Raw genomic sequence first — 16,560 nt, forward strand, 5'->3', positions numbered from 1 at the left:
TGCGCGGCTCTCACCTTGGCACTGGTTGTCCTGGATAAAGAAGCCTTGTGGGCTGCTGGGGACACAGCGGCCCTCGTGCAGGCTGGACGGGGAGAGACAGGACGTACAGTTGTCTGCAGATGGCCCAGTACAGAGCCAGCAGGAGGGGTGACACTCTGAAAAGGACACAGAGAAAAGTTCACATTTTCAAGCTGTGGCTAGAGACAGAGGATGCTCGACTGCCAACTGTGCCTCCTCACCACTGTTCTACTGCCACAATAACAAGAATAAAATGGCAAAATGAGTGGACTACCTATTTTCTTGGTCTATAACTCTCTGTACTTTTGCTGAATCTCCAAGGAAAGGGTTTTGTATGTGGAGGAAAAAAAATAAAAAGATGCATTATTAAGTGCTCAGAAGGAACCAGGAGCGTACTTTTACAGTATGGTGAGAAGTCACCTGAGGGCCGTGTGGGTTTGTTGGCTGTATATAGCAGCAATGCAGCATAAACGCATAAAAAGTGAATGAAGGACTGAAGGAGGACTACCACCCACCCCCCAACTGCTGCTAATGCACCCCAACACTGTATCAAATACATGTAGTGTGTTGTGCAATACCTTTTGATTATTTATTATATTTTATTATCTTTTTTCTATCTTCTTATCTTATTTTTATCTCTATTGCTTCTGGTCACTGAAAGGTACCAAACGTAATTTTGTTGTAAGCCTACAATAAAGTGTCTTATGTCTTATGCTCTTATTGCTATAAAAATATATATACTTACAAATAGTCAATATATCTGGACACTGCAATCCAACTCCAATCTGCGCCACTATTTTTGTTATCCTGCAGCCATTCAGCTGTATCTTGTTCCTTCCAGAAGTCACGCATTAACACCAGAGTTGGTGCCAGCTCAGAGAGACGGATCCAAGATGGCCACGAGCCAGCAAAGACTTCTGAAATATGCTCTGCTGCTAAGTTTGGACTATTTAGTTCAGATGATGAAACATAAAACCTTTACAAGGATCATTTTAGGATGATTTATATCTAAAAAGGACATAGATTTGGAACTTGCAGGTAGGGAGGTTAAAGCTGCACCAGGTGACTTGGCTCCAAATGGCAGCCAGGATTTACTTGCTACTATTCAGAAATCATGTAATGTGGCACCATTATGCTCACGTTTAACTAACTAACTAGAGTGTATAATGCGTCATAGCAAGAGGAACCAATAGAAGAAGATTAAGTTGGATGGAGAGCTAGCTCACAGACTTACAGGAGTTATTATTTTACTGTTTTTAGGTTTGAATTCTCTTACTGGATACCAGAATTTTATTTAGACTAAGGTCACAAATCTACAGGTTTCTGCTGTTCCCTAATGCAGCCACTATTAACCAGTATTACATTTGGCTTTATGTGTAACGGGTTTGGCCACTACTTGCAACATTCCTGTGCTCGCTGTGTGTTTTTTCTAAACTTGGCTTCAGATGCATGCAACTTCTCTGACCCTGGCTATTTACCCTTCTCTTACACGCCCCCACACACTTCACCCCACACCACTGCTGCCCTGAAACCGGCCTTTTGTGCGGCCTTTGATGTCTGCTTTGGCACGATGAAGACAAATAGCTGAGCAGTGCTATCAGCTCTGGCAGCTGAGTCGGCCCGGCTGGTGGTGGCAGTGGTGGTGGGAATGAAAGACAAAAGGCCTGTCACCAACTGGCCAGGAGTGACGAGTGTGTGTGTGTGTGTGTGTGTGTGTGTGTGTGTGTGTGTGTGTGTGTGTGTGTGTGTGTGTGTGTGTTTGTGTGTGCCGCCTGACTTTTTTTAGTACACAGAAAACACACTCAAGTATGTGTGTGTTTATAATTACTCCTCTCTGGATTCTTTCAGAGGGCTGTCAGCTGTATCCGGGTCTTGTGTACACTTTGCATGACAGCCACTGTCAGGAACAGACTGGAGCTCTACCTGAGCCAACACTGCAGTGCGTGTGTGTGTGTGTGTGTGTGTGTGTGTGTGTGGCGTGCAGGCGTGTATGTCAATTTACAAAAATGATTTACCCTTTGGGAACACTTCAGTGTCAAAGCGGGGACCTTGATAAGTCACAGCAGTGTAAGCAGAAACTTCAATCTCACGTCGCATCATCGCCCAGCTACTTCCGTGCCACCTACCCATAAGCCCCTTCTTCTCCAACAAATATGGCAACGTAATTGGTTAGTTGAGATGATAAGACAGACTACATGTTTCCGGGAACCCACCACCAAGTCTCGTCTTTGACATAAACACACATTGAGTTCAGACAAACCTTCATATCAACAGTTAAAAACCGAACACACACTCAGAGGCATATTCAATAGGCTTCCTGTCAAACATCTTTCATTAATAGGAGGAGAGAATAAGAATGATAGGCGGCCTCTCCTTCTTTTATTGCAGCTTGGATATCTAATTTGTTGCGGGCGGAAAGCGCATATTGATTCCTGTTATACCCAAATTTCTGCTCAGGCGTTAGTCATTGCGTCATCACACTTTATCTGGTGCACGCGCTCAGAGAATCAGATTCATTATTGTGTTTTGTGCTGACAGGGTCATAATTTGAGGTGGGTGCAGTCGATGAGGTTGTGATTTAGTTTGGGGATGTGAGTGCTCCTTCATGCCTTCCACAAACGATCCTCCTGGTACAGTACAGGACCAATCATTATATTAGTGCAGAAGAGAGTTATGTGAGCTACACAGCAGAAACACAAGTGGAGGGTAATAGCTCATTCCTCTGAAGTGTCATCACATCGTTTCTGCTGTGTTATGGTATGCTAGAAGTCCGGCCACTTAAATGAGAGACCATGGCAGTGGAGTTTCAGATACATAAACAAGGGCCGCTTCCCGTCATCGTCTCAATTGTCTTAAAGGTCCCATGACATGCTGCTCTTTGGATGCTTTTATATAGGCCTTAGTGGTCCCCTAATACTGTATCTGAAATCTCTTTCCCGAAATTCAGCCTTGGTGCAGAATTACAGCCACCAGAGCCAGTCCCACAATGAGGTTTCCTTAGTATGTGCCATTTCCGTGTCTGTAGCTATTGAGGAGGAGAGGGGGGGGGGTGTGGCCTTGACCAACTGCCACTTTGCTCGTTTGAAAGCCATGATGTCTCTCTCTCATGGGCGGGCCAAATTCTCTGGGCGGGCAAAGCAGAGAAAGGGGAGGTAACCTTGCTCCTTATGACCTCATAAGGAGAAGATTCCTGATCGTCTGAGCTTTCACACCTATCGCCATTTCTAGCCACTGGGGGACCATGGGGGAACGCATATTAATGTTGAAAAAAACCTCCATAAAGTGAAATGTTCATGCCATGGGACCTTTAAGAGCTGATTCCTCTTTCTGTTGCATCTGTCATAGCTCACTAAACGTATCTCATAACTATCCTATAAGACAGTCCAAGTGTAAAACAACTGTACAGTATAACACCACATGCCACAACCTTTATTTCACCTGCATGATATGTTTTCAAAATATGAATGCATTAACTGTTCTATCGAGCAGCATTAAACACAAAGACTGTATATAACAACCTCCTACACATCAACTATCTGTCTGCTCAGAAGGGCTGAAGACTGGAGAGGAGGGGGATTTTCAGCCTGGAATTTGCTCTTAGATACCTGACAGCTCGTCATTTCAGGCCCACTTAATGTGTATCTCACTCTGTGTGTGTGTGTGTGTGTGTGCACACACCTAAAGGCTGGAGTCTGTGAGTCTAATGTGCATGTTTACATGCCTTCCTCCTCCGCTCCAGGAAGGTAGCTGCTGAGATGGTCTAAGTATCTGTCAGAGCATCACACACACGTACAATAGCCTCCATTGTTCCCAATCGTACACCTGAACCCACTGACACTAACTTAGAATAGAGGCAGAATGGAGCAAATGCTCTACATATTACTGTGAATAGAGATTTAATGAGACGTCATTTATCAAGTTGATCCTCAGCTCACTTTGTCAAGCCTAATTTAGGAAGCTTAGAGTGAAAGAAAAGTGGCAGACACAATAGCTGATGTACAGTGCCTTGCGAAAGTATTCGGCCCCCTTGAACTTTTCGACCTTTTGCCACATTTCAGGCCTCAAACATAAAGATATAAAACTGTAATTTTTTGTGAAGAATCAACAACAAGTGGGACAAAATCATGAAGTGGAACGAAATTTATTGGATATTTCAAACCTTTTAAACAAATAAAAAACTGAAATATTGGGCGTGCAAAATTATTCAGCCCCCTTAAGTTTATACTTTGTAGCGCCACCTTTTGCTGCGATTACAGCTGTAAGTCGCTTGGGGTATGTCTCTATCAGTTTTGCACATCGAGAGACTGACATTTTTGCCCATTCCTCCTTGCAAAACTGCTCGAGCTCAGTGAGGTTGGATGGAGAGCGTTTGTGAACAGCAGTTTTCAGTTCTTTCCACAGATTCTCGATTGGATTCAGGTCTGGACTTTGACTTGGCCATTCTAACACCTGGATATGTTTATTTGTGAACCATTCCATTGTAGATTTTGCTTTATGTTTTGTATCATTGTCTTGTTGGAAGACAAATCTCCGTCCCAGTCTCAGGTCTTTTGCAGACTCCATCAGGTTTTCTTCCAGAATGGTCCTGTATTTGGCTCCATCCATCTTCCCATCAATTTTAACCATCTTCCCCGTCCCTGCTGAAGAAAAGCAGGCCCAAACCATGATGCTGCCACCACCATGTTTGACAGTGGGGATGGTGTGTTCAGGGTGATGAGCTGTGTTGCTTTTACGCCAAACATAACGTTTTGCATTGTTGCCAAAAAGTTCAATTTTGGTTTCATCTGACCACAGCACCTTCTTCCACATGTTTGGTGTGTCTCCCAGGTGGCTTTTGGCAAACTTTAAACGACACTTTTATGGATATCTTTAAGAAATGGCTTTCTTCTTGCCACTCTTCCATAAAGGCCAGATTTGTGCAGTATACTGACTATTGTTGTCCTATGGACAGAGTCTCCCACCTCAGCTGTAGATCTCTGCAGTTCATCCAGAGTGATCATGGGCCTCTTGGCTGCATCTCTGATCAGTCTTCTCATTGTATGAGCTGAAAGTTTAGAGGGACGGCCGGGTCTTCGTAGATTTGTAGTGGTCTGATACTCCTTCCATTTCAATATTATCGCGGCACAGTGCTCCTTGGGATGTTTAAAGCTTGGGAAATCTTTTTGATATCCAAATCCGGCTTTAAACTTCTCCAACAGTATCTCGGACCTGCCTGGTGTGTTCCTTGTTCTTCATGATGCTCTCTGCGCTTTACACGGACCTCTGAGACTATCACAGAGCAGGTGCATTTATACGGAGACTTGATTACACACAGCTGGATTCTATTTATCATCATTAGTCATTTAGGTCAACATTGGATCATTCAGAGATCCTCACTGAACTTCTGGAGAGAGTTTGCTGCACTGAAAGTAAAGGGGGCTGAATAATTTTGCACGCCCACTTTTTCAGTTTTTTATTTGTTAAAAAGGTTTGAAATAGCCAATGAATTTCGTTCCACTTCATAATTGGGACCCACTTGTTGTTGATTCTTCACAAAAAATTACAGTTTTATATCTTTATGTTTGAGGCCTGAAATGTGGCAAAAGGTCGAAACGTTCAAGGGGGCCGAATACTTTCGCAAGGCACTGTACAAAGTGACTCTGTGCTGTGACAAGCAGTTCAAATCCAATTTTCTGTATAACAAACACATTTTTTTCCAAAGTGTGAGCAGGAAAACAGCAAAAATCCAATATTACATTTTTAGAGGGTGCTGAAATATAATTGAAATCACATTACTAAACATGCAGTTCAAGGCACATTTTATTGTCCTATTCCCCTTGCCGCATGTGGATTTTTAAGTCACACCTAACCAAACATTTTCCATTAAAGACGCTTTTTGACTTCATTTTCTGCCGTTTTGGCTGGTTAATCTGGTGTTTCTCCTTTGATTCGATAACTCTTGTTAATGTGAATATTTGCTTACTACAAACCATTTTCCATTTAGTGACAATAGCCTTTAACTTGAGCTTAAACCCCCTGTATTGGCTCAGTATCAGTCCCATGCGATCACACAGATGAATGGGTGTTAGAGGACGCTCCAATCCAACTACTACTCATCGATTTGTAATTGTCTCTTCCAATTAAGCAAATCCAATACTGCTAACGGCTATTCAATCCAGGAAGAGTAAACAAAATTTTCATCGGTGCTTGGCCCGCTCTAAACTTAAAAGTAAACTGTGGTGAGGAGACAAATCATGCTACAATCTAAATGGCGTCGGGTAGCCAAGAAATCTAGACGCACCCTAGCGGCAGCAAATGTAATTTGCAGCCAGGGGGTCTAGCAACTCTCCGTTGGCTTGCGAGCTGGAAAAATAAACGTATAGAGTCAGTGGGCGGGCTTATGGCTGCTGCTGCTGCTGGCGAATAGCGGTCTTCTGGAAGACTTGGAGTTAAGCTTTTCTTTAAGAAAAGAACAAAGAACGGCACAGAACTCATTCTTAAAAAAGGAAGATGTGTTCGGAGTTTTGCCGACCGGATACGGCAAAAGTTTAATCTATCAACTAGCTCCGCTACCTTCTTCGTTGCTCTGCCTGGTTGTAGCGCTATCCTATTGCATGCAGAGGGAATTTGAAAGACAACCATTTATCCCGCCCCTCGGATTGAGCCCTGCCAATGGTGAGTTCCCAGACCCAACATCTTGATGTGGGTCTGGCTTGTCAGGCTAGGCTTCAGGCTCAATATCCTTAAAATCATAAGTGATACAGACTCAAGATACAAGATGCAGAGATACATTCAATTTGCAGATTCCTCAAGTGTGAATGAAGAATTTGACTTTCTGTATTCAGACTGTTTGACTTGATGTATTTTTAATTTTTTTTTTTTTTTTTAAAGGAGCCCAGAGGTTTCTAAATATCCATTATTCAAAAGGTAAAAAGCATTATAATGATAATTTGTGCCAAGTAGAATCATTTTGTGACTCCTAAATAGGCTGCAAACTCCAATTTAGGAACTACTGTGACTGCTAGCAAACCAGCAAGGTTTTTAATCTCACTCACTTTCCTCACATAAGGAAACAACACAGGAACTGGAGGAAAAAGTACCAACAACAGAAGCAACAAATGACAATGTTTGCGAACTTTAGGAACCCAGGAACCAACAAGCTAACAAGACACTATAAAAACATTCCTCAGACGTATTCTCTCACCTTGTAACACAGCTGCTCAGTGACTGTAAACCGAATGCAATGCTGTGAGAAATCCCAATAAACCTACCCAGAATGCAACCTGCCTTGTCTTCAAATTCTTCATATCTCCTTTGACACACTAAAATAAATAAAAAACTAAGAAAGGCAGCAAACGCATCCATATCCCCACACCCCTAGTCCAGTTTCAAGTTTTTATGATAGGTAATAGTACAATTCAAAAGTGCATGCTGTACTGAAGCTTTGTATTGTATATTAATTTCCAGAGAGTCCAGGTATGTCTGTTCACTACATCAACAACTGACACTGCAACACTGCATGTACCTAGACCCACACCTCCTGTATCCTACATCTTCATCAGTGATATCGCTGTTCAAATTCTGTTTCCTACAAACAGTCTATGCTGGTTTCTTTTAGCCATGACCTCAGTCTTTCCCTAAACCACTGTTAATGACGCACTTGAAAGTCTCATTCTGTCAACTAAATACCTAAAATTCAACCTTAATGTACACAACAGCTGTTTGGCAGCATGGGCTTTATCTCATTTCAGGTAACAGCAGCTCAGATGATAAGTAAGCTGAGAGACAGAAAGATGAGCTTAACAAAATGGCAGCATTGGTGAATGACTTGGCTGCGCTCGAGGAAGAGTGAGCAGGTAGAACAAATACTCTTCTCTCTGCCAAATACTGAACGCAGTACGGTCAGTGGGTACAAAGACTGAACAGGGAGGTAAGACGATAGCAGAGCGGTGATTGTGGTAAATAGAATTTCACAGCACACAGTTAGAGGTACAAGGGAGGTAAAGAAAACTGATTACAGTCTTTCTATCTCCATTTTCCTTTTCGTTGTCGTCCCGCTTCATTTCAAAAATAAAAAAAAACATCCCCTGGCATACTAGCGAGGAGTTGGAAACGTAGTTACATTGGTGTGTGTGTGTGTGTGTGTGTTGGTAGGTGGGTGATAATTATTCTCTCTTGACAGACTATCCCCTGAAACCTAAAACCAACCTTAAAAATTTGCTCATTACATGCACAATTTCACAGTCACAAACAACCTAATCAGGTGTCTCCACACGCACTATCTTCATTCTCCAAACAGTATTAGATCAAGAGAGTACACACACACACACACACACACACACACACACACACACACACACACACACACACACACCACAGAGGAAAGATTTTAAGATGCTGCATGTTGCTATAATACTCTTTTTATAGTACATGTAGCATATGTTTATTGGCTCGAGTGCAAATAACATTTACACTAGACTCTACTACACCTTTCGGCAATAAAAGATACGCAGGTATTAGTTGTGTCTTTGTGATGGGACATGTAACAATATGAACCAAGGTTGAGATTTTTATTTGAAAAGGCCAGGGCGAAACCTGAAATTCAATTAACATTTTGGCTGCCACTGATAATTATTTTAATCACGGATTACTCTATTGACCATTTTTTTGATGAAGCAACTCATTGTTTAGTCTATAATATGTCCAAGAATGAAGACAAATGCTCACTGCAAGTTTCTAGAGCCTAAAATGTTTTAAATGATTATTTTGTTCAGTTAAAAAGGTGAAAATCTGATCATAGTTGAAGCTCAAATCAAAAAATGTTTGCCATTGTTATTTGATAAATCACTACAGATAAGTCAAATTATTAGACGTTTGCATGATTTTGTTTGCTTTGTCATGGATTTTGCGTTGTGTTCTAATTGAACTTCGCTTGGCCTTCATTGGGTTTGAACAAAAGACTTCAGTGTTAATGATTACCTGATCTGTTTTGAAACCCAAAGGGATGCTTGGCTTGCTAATTGGGTGGTAACTAATTAACAGCCATGCCCAGGAACAGCAGAGACACCCTCGCTCAGTCTTGCAGATACTGATCCTCCCAAATAAAGGAGCAAATTAAACCTTAGCTACTCACCTCTGCATGTCTGCATGTAATCCAGGAAACTGTGTGCAGGACACCCGGCTGTGCAGACGCCGTGCTGGTGGTGAGTGGACTGCGGCAGGAGGGCTTCCTCTGGTTTCAGACAGCGGAGGCAGTCTGAGGCCAAGGGTCCCACACAGGAACGACATGTGGGATGACAATCTAAAAGCAGGGGAGATGAAAGGTCAAAAGAGCTGATTGAAATCCATCAATCCATCGCCATGCGCTTATTCTGAGTCGGGTTCGGAGAGCAGCTCCAGCAGGGTACCCCAAACTTCCCTTTACCGAGCCACATTAGCCGGCTCTGACTGGGGGTTCCCGAGGCGTTCCCAGGCCAGGGTGGAGATATAATCTCTCCACCTAGTCCTGGGTCTTCCCCCAGAGGCCTTCTCCCAGCTGGACCTGCCTGGAAAGCTTCCCTAGGGAGGCGCCCAGGGTGCAGATTAACAGTGGAAATGTATTTATTTGTATAATCTTGAAAATGCTTAGATATACTGTAAGCTCTTACTGTGGCAGGTGTTGTCCTGGGAGTAGAGTCCCTCCCCACAGGCCTCCACACACTGGCCCTGGTGGAGAAGGCGCCCACCTGGACACAAGGTACACTGGGATACCGAGGGACCCCAACAGGAAGCGCAGGAGCTGTGGCAGGCTGAGGAGAAAAGCAAAAGGGTGGAGCTGACCTGGAACTGTCTGTTTAAAGATGGTTACTACTTCCGCCCGTTCATGACACATTGATGACATGTTACTTGAAGAGCACTATAATTACAGCTATGTAGCACATGTGTTGAAGAGTTAGCCTACCTCTGCATCTGCTGTGGTTGTCCAGGTAATGCTGAGCTGGACACTGGGAAATACATTTCCCATGATGCAAAGCAGTCCCCGGGAGACAGCTCATGCACTTGGGGTTGTCAGGGAAACAGGAGGCACAGGACAAATCACAGGCTGTGAACCGAAGCAAGTGTTAATGACTTCTGGTCAGAATGATGAAACGCATTGTGCTCCAGCAAAGTCTCTTAATGAGTCTGTGAGGTGTGCTGAGTCTCACTTTGTCAATTAGTAAGGACCACCACGGAAGTGACTGTAGTCCAACTTTTTGTTTCAACTGTTGGCCAAGTACAATATTTATTTAGTTGTTTTTTTTTAACCGATAAGATATCAAAATTCTAAGTCTTTAAAAAGTTGAAGTCTGTCCACAAAATGAAATAAATGAATTACCAATTTAGTGTGTGTGTGTGTGTACATGCGCGCATGTGTAGAATTCCATATTGACATGACACTTTGATGCACACATGCTCAAACAGATATTTGCCTCCATCTAAACAGAGGCTGAAATCAGTGAGAGCTATTCCTACGGCATGCTGGAGGGGACAAAAAGAGAGCAGCATACAATCTAACCCAGGAAGCCCTGAGGAGAAAAAAATGACATGTTCAAAACCTCTTCAGCTCTCTCTCCGGGTGTTGACATTTTAAACCAGACCTCAAAGCACAAACAGGCAACTTCTAATGGATTTGACCTTTTTTCCAGAAAGCTTCGACATTTTCTAAAATAGTCCTCCATATAAGACGGAGGAGATGAAGAGTCGTCGTTGTCCCCCCCACCTCCTCCCTCCAGGTGCTTTTAACCAAAGAAAGAGCTTAGCTCTGTGCCGCTAGTTCACCATCACCCCGAGGGAGGCCTATTCTTGCTCTTCTTCATCTTACCACTCAAAAATAGAAACCATCCATATTCATACAGGATCTCCTCATTCAAAGAGCGTCTGAATTCTCATTAGTGCAAGAGAGAACTGCTAATTATTGTACTTTTTTAAATTGTTTGTTTGCTAACTCTAGGTACTGCTGACTTATCATTTTGGCACCATGTGAAGTGGATGCTGGCAAGAAGCTCCATCGGGAGGCTGAAAAAAAACAAGCCCAAACAAACCTTCACCTCCAGTTGACCGCGAACAATAAACCTATTTTCTGTTTACTGCATCGGCACATTCCGTGACGTCTAATTAGCCTGTTTAAATATCAACTTTCACTCCTCATGAAGTGAAGCTGCACAGTGAACACTTTTCAGATGCATAACTGCCGTTTTGTAAGTTGCTTTTTCCTCTTAAACTTTTTCTTCACATAAAAACACACCGAATGTCAGTATCACATATGGTTTATTCTGTATCTGCTTTTTGAAACCCTATTAAAGTATGAATTGTGCATTATTTTTTTGTAGCCTAAAATATATTTCCGTACATTTTAAGGTTTTAGAATTGAACTCTATGTTTCCTGTTATAGATATGGGAATTGAGAATTTTTCTTATTTTTATATTGTATTACATTCAGAGAAAATGAAGTCACATTAAGATATTTTCTGTAAAAATGAATTTTTCTTCTGCAATTTGAAGAATCTCAGGTAAACAAGACTTGTGCCATTTTGCACAGACATTTAACAATAATACTTTCTGTTGTTAAGAATCAGAGAGTCCAATTAGTGTGCCCACAGAAGCAGAAAATAGATCATAATGCAATGCAGAAACAATAAAATACTGAATGTGTGTGAATGTGTCAACTTTACCGTAGCAGACGCCTTCTTGACTGTAGAAACCAGCGCCACAGTCAGGAACACATTCCCCGTCTTTGAGCAAGGCAGCCGGGTCCGAACACGACACGCACTCCTGCTGGGCCGGCCCACGGCACTCTGAGCAGTCCTCATGACAGCCTGGTGGAAAGAAAAACTTTTACTGTAGGCATCTATTTACTGTATATTGTCAGTGTTAAATGGTCTTAAATAATAACACTTGTATCTATGTCTAAGCCCACTTAGTGCACATCACATACACTAGGGTGCTGCCAGTTGTTTCCATTCTTCTCCAGGAAATCATTATACTGTACACGATGCGGTAAACGTGAGAAGCCTTTTAAACCATCTGCACTTTCAATTCCATTAAAAGGTGACAACAATGTCACTTTCACAACAATAAATTGAAACATCGTGGTCATTGTGATGGATTACCGAAATCTCTGCCTGGAAGGTGGGAGGAACATTAAAGGAGAAATCCGGTGAAAATGAACCTAGGGGTTAATAACACGTGTTACCGAGTCGACCGTTCTCTGGGATCGGTTTTCATGCTAATCGAATGTGACCAGTTTTAGCGCATAATGACATAACACTTCTTTTAGTAAGTGTCATTCGGTTTTTGTCAAGTTAGGGTTATGGTTAGGTAGTTAGGGTTAGGGTTCATGACCGTGTCATGACAGTTTCATGTCACCCTTATGTTCAAGTAAAGCGTTACCGCTAAATCTTAGGAGAGCCTTGCGGAACTCCGAAGGGCTCATGAAACTTGGTAGTTCTTCCATGAAAATTCAGTTAAATAATATCCTATAATAAAATATATATTATATAAATAAAACTGCATTGCTAAAAGGCATCTTAGTGATAACCTCTGACATTCTTATTGTTTTTCTTTGGATCTCTGCAAGTATTTAGTTTTAAATATGTAGAATATTCTGCTCCAAATTAGATACATGCTCCACAATCACCAAATCATTTATCATCTCCTGAAAATACAAGCTAATATTTATATAAATACAATAAGCTAGACACAGATACGTAGGTGAAAAAAGGTAGAGTGAATGAGGTCACAGTTTAAGAGGTGAAAGGATAAAGACCAAAAAGTGAAAGTCAAAAGGTGAAAAGAGGTCGAGGAAGGGGAGGGAATTCAGAACGCATACGTACACAGCAGGACGATTAAACTTAATCAGCACCATTTAAGAAATGCTGCTGAGTATCTCACTCAATTAAAGGAAGACGCCAGAAGTCAACCAAATATTTTATCGCAAAAAGTTACTTGGGAAGCAGCGTGAGATAAATCTCCTGATCCCTCCTGCACTTTGAAAACAGATTTTCCTCAGGTTGATATCTTCTCTCACTTTCCCTGCACGCTTCTCTTTATCATCTAGAAAACACACATTACCCACCAGGAACACAACATACTACCACAAACACTTTACTCTCAACAGGATTATGTAATTTGAGGAAGATTTAATAAGTTTTATTTCCCTTGTTGTTCCCTATTTTTATTCTCCAGCATGTCGAGCTTTGGTGTTACTGAATTTCTGCTGCACAACTCACAATGCGACTGTTGTTGTCTGTTTTAAACTTTTAAACTTGTTTGTCTTTTAATTCAGCAGGAGAATAAAAAAAAAAAAGTGAAGTTCAAAGTTGCTCTTCCTGCCTCTCACAAGCCTAAAGCTTGTGTTCGGTGTAAAGCGTGTGATTTACATCATCGGCTCCGATTGGAGAGATATTTTCTCCTGTTGCCACATCCATCGTTATCAAATCCAGGAAGCTCACATTATGAGCCAAATTAAATTAAATTCTCTCCATATAATTAGAACTTTTCCCACTATAGACCTTTTCACAGATGTAAACATAAACATTCTAAATGGACCCAAGTTGATTTCCTGTTGCAGTGTATGTGAATGGCATCAAATGACAGGAAGTTAACAAGGGGCCAGGCTGTTGCCTAGCAATGGAATTCCATTGAAAAGGTCTATACTTTTTTAACAAATCATTCTCTCTCAGCTTCCCTATGCCCTAGAGTTTCTCTCTTTTCTATCAGGCAAGGGATATCAATTTTTGATAGTTGGTGACTACAAATGATGTACACTTTATATTACTGAGGGTTACTTCCAAAATTACCGTATACAATCACTTTTTAGATCTTTCAACAGCCATTGGCTTTAGCTCATATCAGCATGGTATGAAAATCATCTTTTAGATGCTTTTTAATAAATTATCTATTATAGCAAATATGTATTTATTTATTTATGGTCACATCCAGCATGTGAGTTGTAGTAAAAAAAAAAAAAATGTCTTCTTGGTACATCAAGTGCCTGTGGAAAAACTCAACCCAACTTTGAAACTGTCAGAGTCAGCTGCTGAAAATCATTGGCACACATCACTCTCAAATGTTTGCTCTTTCCTTAAGAACTCGAAACCACCAAACGTCTTCAGAACAGCCTCGTGCAACTGTAGCGTGAGGTGACAAAGACGTAGCATGGTCAAAATTAAAGGAAAGTACAGCTAATGTTCTCTGTTATTGAATATCTATCTCAGGCAGGTTTCAAGTCTCTGCAAGTTCATTTTTATACTGCTCTGAGATGCATGCAAACTAGCGACTGCCTGGGAGGAAGGGAATCAATCTTAAATGTTATATTAGGCTCTAAAATATGGATGGCAGTAAAGTGTACACAATTTGTAGTTTAGAGGGCTAAAACATCCAAAACTATTCCTTTAAGTTGCAATCAGTCAATTGCAAAGGATTTAAATTAATAAGAAACTCACAGGACATCCAAAGCATATAGAGGAGTAAAGTTTCTTGTTCGGTTCTGTGTGAAAAGGGTTAAAGTTGCCAGTGAAGGTTGGAACCTATCCTTCAACGTGACAGGTAGATTGACAGGTGAAATAGTTTCCTAGCCCACGTTTTGTGCTCCTCAGCTAGTTCATATTTCCCTGCCATTCTCTCTTTCTCTCTCTCTCTCTCTCTCTCTCTCTCTCTCTCTCTCTCTCTCTCTCTCTTAATTTCAATTTCAGTATTGTTGTGTTGCCAAAGCATAAGAACAAACAGACATATAAACAGCAACAAGGAGTAAATACATCAGATATAATAATACAAGTGAACAGGAAAATTATGATAGAACTGCAGATAATAAACAAATTCTGTGCATGTCCCTCAAAGGGTACGTTTAAACAATATTAAAAAATTTATTAAAAAAATAAAGACAAATCAAAGAATAACAAAAATGATAATATATACAATTCTCTACTTATTTTGCCTTATATTGTGGCAGGAGAAGACATATTTAGCTCCTAGCCATGTTGTGTTTTTATCTTCCCCTAATAAAAAAAATGAAGCTTTTTGTCCTTTGTTTTTTTTTTTATGTCCTGGTGGCTCCGTGTACCTCTGAGCCAGCTGGTCCAGAGGGTGGACATCTGAACATTGCTGGTTGCTCAGGAGAGCTTTGTATGCAATGGAATTTGTATCAGCTTGATTTAAATCCTGCCAAAATTTAATTGACCTTTTGGATTTGAATTTTCAGAGGGAATATACAGAGTTCTGCTCTGCATGCATAGTTTGGGGTGTTTGGGCGAACATTTAGGATAAAAAAAGAGCATTTTATCCCAGTTTTATATGAATCCTTTTGTTCTAGTCTGGTGTTGCCCAGAGTGAAGTTGTAACTCTGGCTTTTTCCCTGAGATCTGGCTCTCCTCTGAAATACCATAACACTGGTCTTTTTCAGATTGACTGTCAGTGCCCATTTCTGACAGTGCTGCTCTAGCACTGGGACAACAAAACTAGATCATCGGCATAGAGCAGGAACTTGATGTTGGTATCATGAAGTGTGAGACCTGGGGCTGCAGATTGTTCCAACGTTGCTGCTAGTTCATTGATGTAAATGTTAAACAGTGTTGAACTCAAACTGCATCCCTTTCTCACTTCACGCCCTTGTTTAAAGAATTCTGTTCTTTTGGAGCCAATTTTTACTGCACATTTATTTTCTGTGTACAGGGATTTAATAGTGTCATAAACTTTACCCCCTATACCGCTTTCAATAAGTTTATAAAAAAAAGTCCTTCATGCCATATTCATCTTTTGGAGGTTTGTCTTTTGTTATTTTGTTACTATGGTTAACTAGTTTGAGATTTGACTTTGTAGCTAATTCATCAAATATATTGTTTAAATGCTGGGTAGCCAAATTGACTCCATCTTTTGTGCATGGGTAGTTAGTAAATCTGTAGAGATTAAGTTTTGATTTGATTTCTGTACTGCCAAGTACAGTTAAATAATCATCTATGTTGCTGCATTTTTTCCATACATAATTTTGATGGAGGTCATACATTTTGCTGGTTTCTGATTCTGGTGCTATGCTATATTTTGTAGACTTATTTAAATAAAGTTTTGTTTGGAAGTGATCTTAAAAGGTAAATTGTGGTAAAACTTCAAATGCACTGATATCCTCTGGGTCGATATCAGTTATTGTATAATCCACCACACTGTTACCTAAAACAGAGGAATAGGTCATTCTACCTCACGTATGTATTTTTGTATTGTTTTTGTATTTTATGTTATACTCCGTGTGTTTTTTATTGTGATGTGGATCCCCCTGGGTCTGAAATAAAGTTTATAAACCCAGAGAGTCACCACGGGTCCTTCCATAACGATGTAAGCCAAGGCTTTTGCATATCTGGAGAACTTGTTTTCCATTTTTGTTTATAATATTATCAAAACTTTTTCTTTGTGGTATTGTGTGAGCTGGGACTGAGGAGATTTGGCCGAATATGTGTTTGTTTCCATCTACTTCAATATAGTCGTTCTCTTTTCCAGTTCTTGCATTGAGATCTCCACATATTAAGATGTGACCCAGTGACTGGAAATTAATTATTT

At 40.9% G+C, this 16,560-nt stretch overlaps 1 protein-coding gene across 1 annotated transcript in view; it reads right to left on the reverse strand.

Annotated features, from left to right (window-relative positions):
- The window catches only part of fras1 (Fraser extracellular matrix complex subunit 1), a 266,280-nt gene that overhangs the window by 124,408 nt on the left and 125,312 nt on the right, over positions 1-16,560 (reverse strand). Inside the window, 5 exon segments of the mRNA XM_039804033.1 lie at positions 15-155; positions 9,131-9,298; positions 9,645-9,785; positions 9,938-10,078; positions 11,688-11,831. Coding sequence (XP_039659967.1) covers positions 15-155; positions 9,131-9,298; positions 9,645-9,785; positions 9,938-10,078; positions 11,688-11,831 — 735 coding nt within the window.

This window comes from Perca fluviatilis, chromosome 6 (assembly GCF_010015445.1).
Source record: "Perca fluviatilis chromosome 6, GENO_Pfluv_1.0, whole genome shotgun sequence".
NCBI classification, from domain to species: domain Eukaryota; kingdom Metazoa; phylum Chordata; class Actinopteri; order Perciformes; family Percidae; genus Perca; species Perca fluviatilis.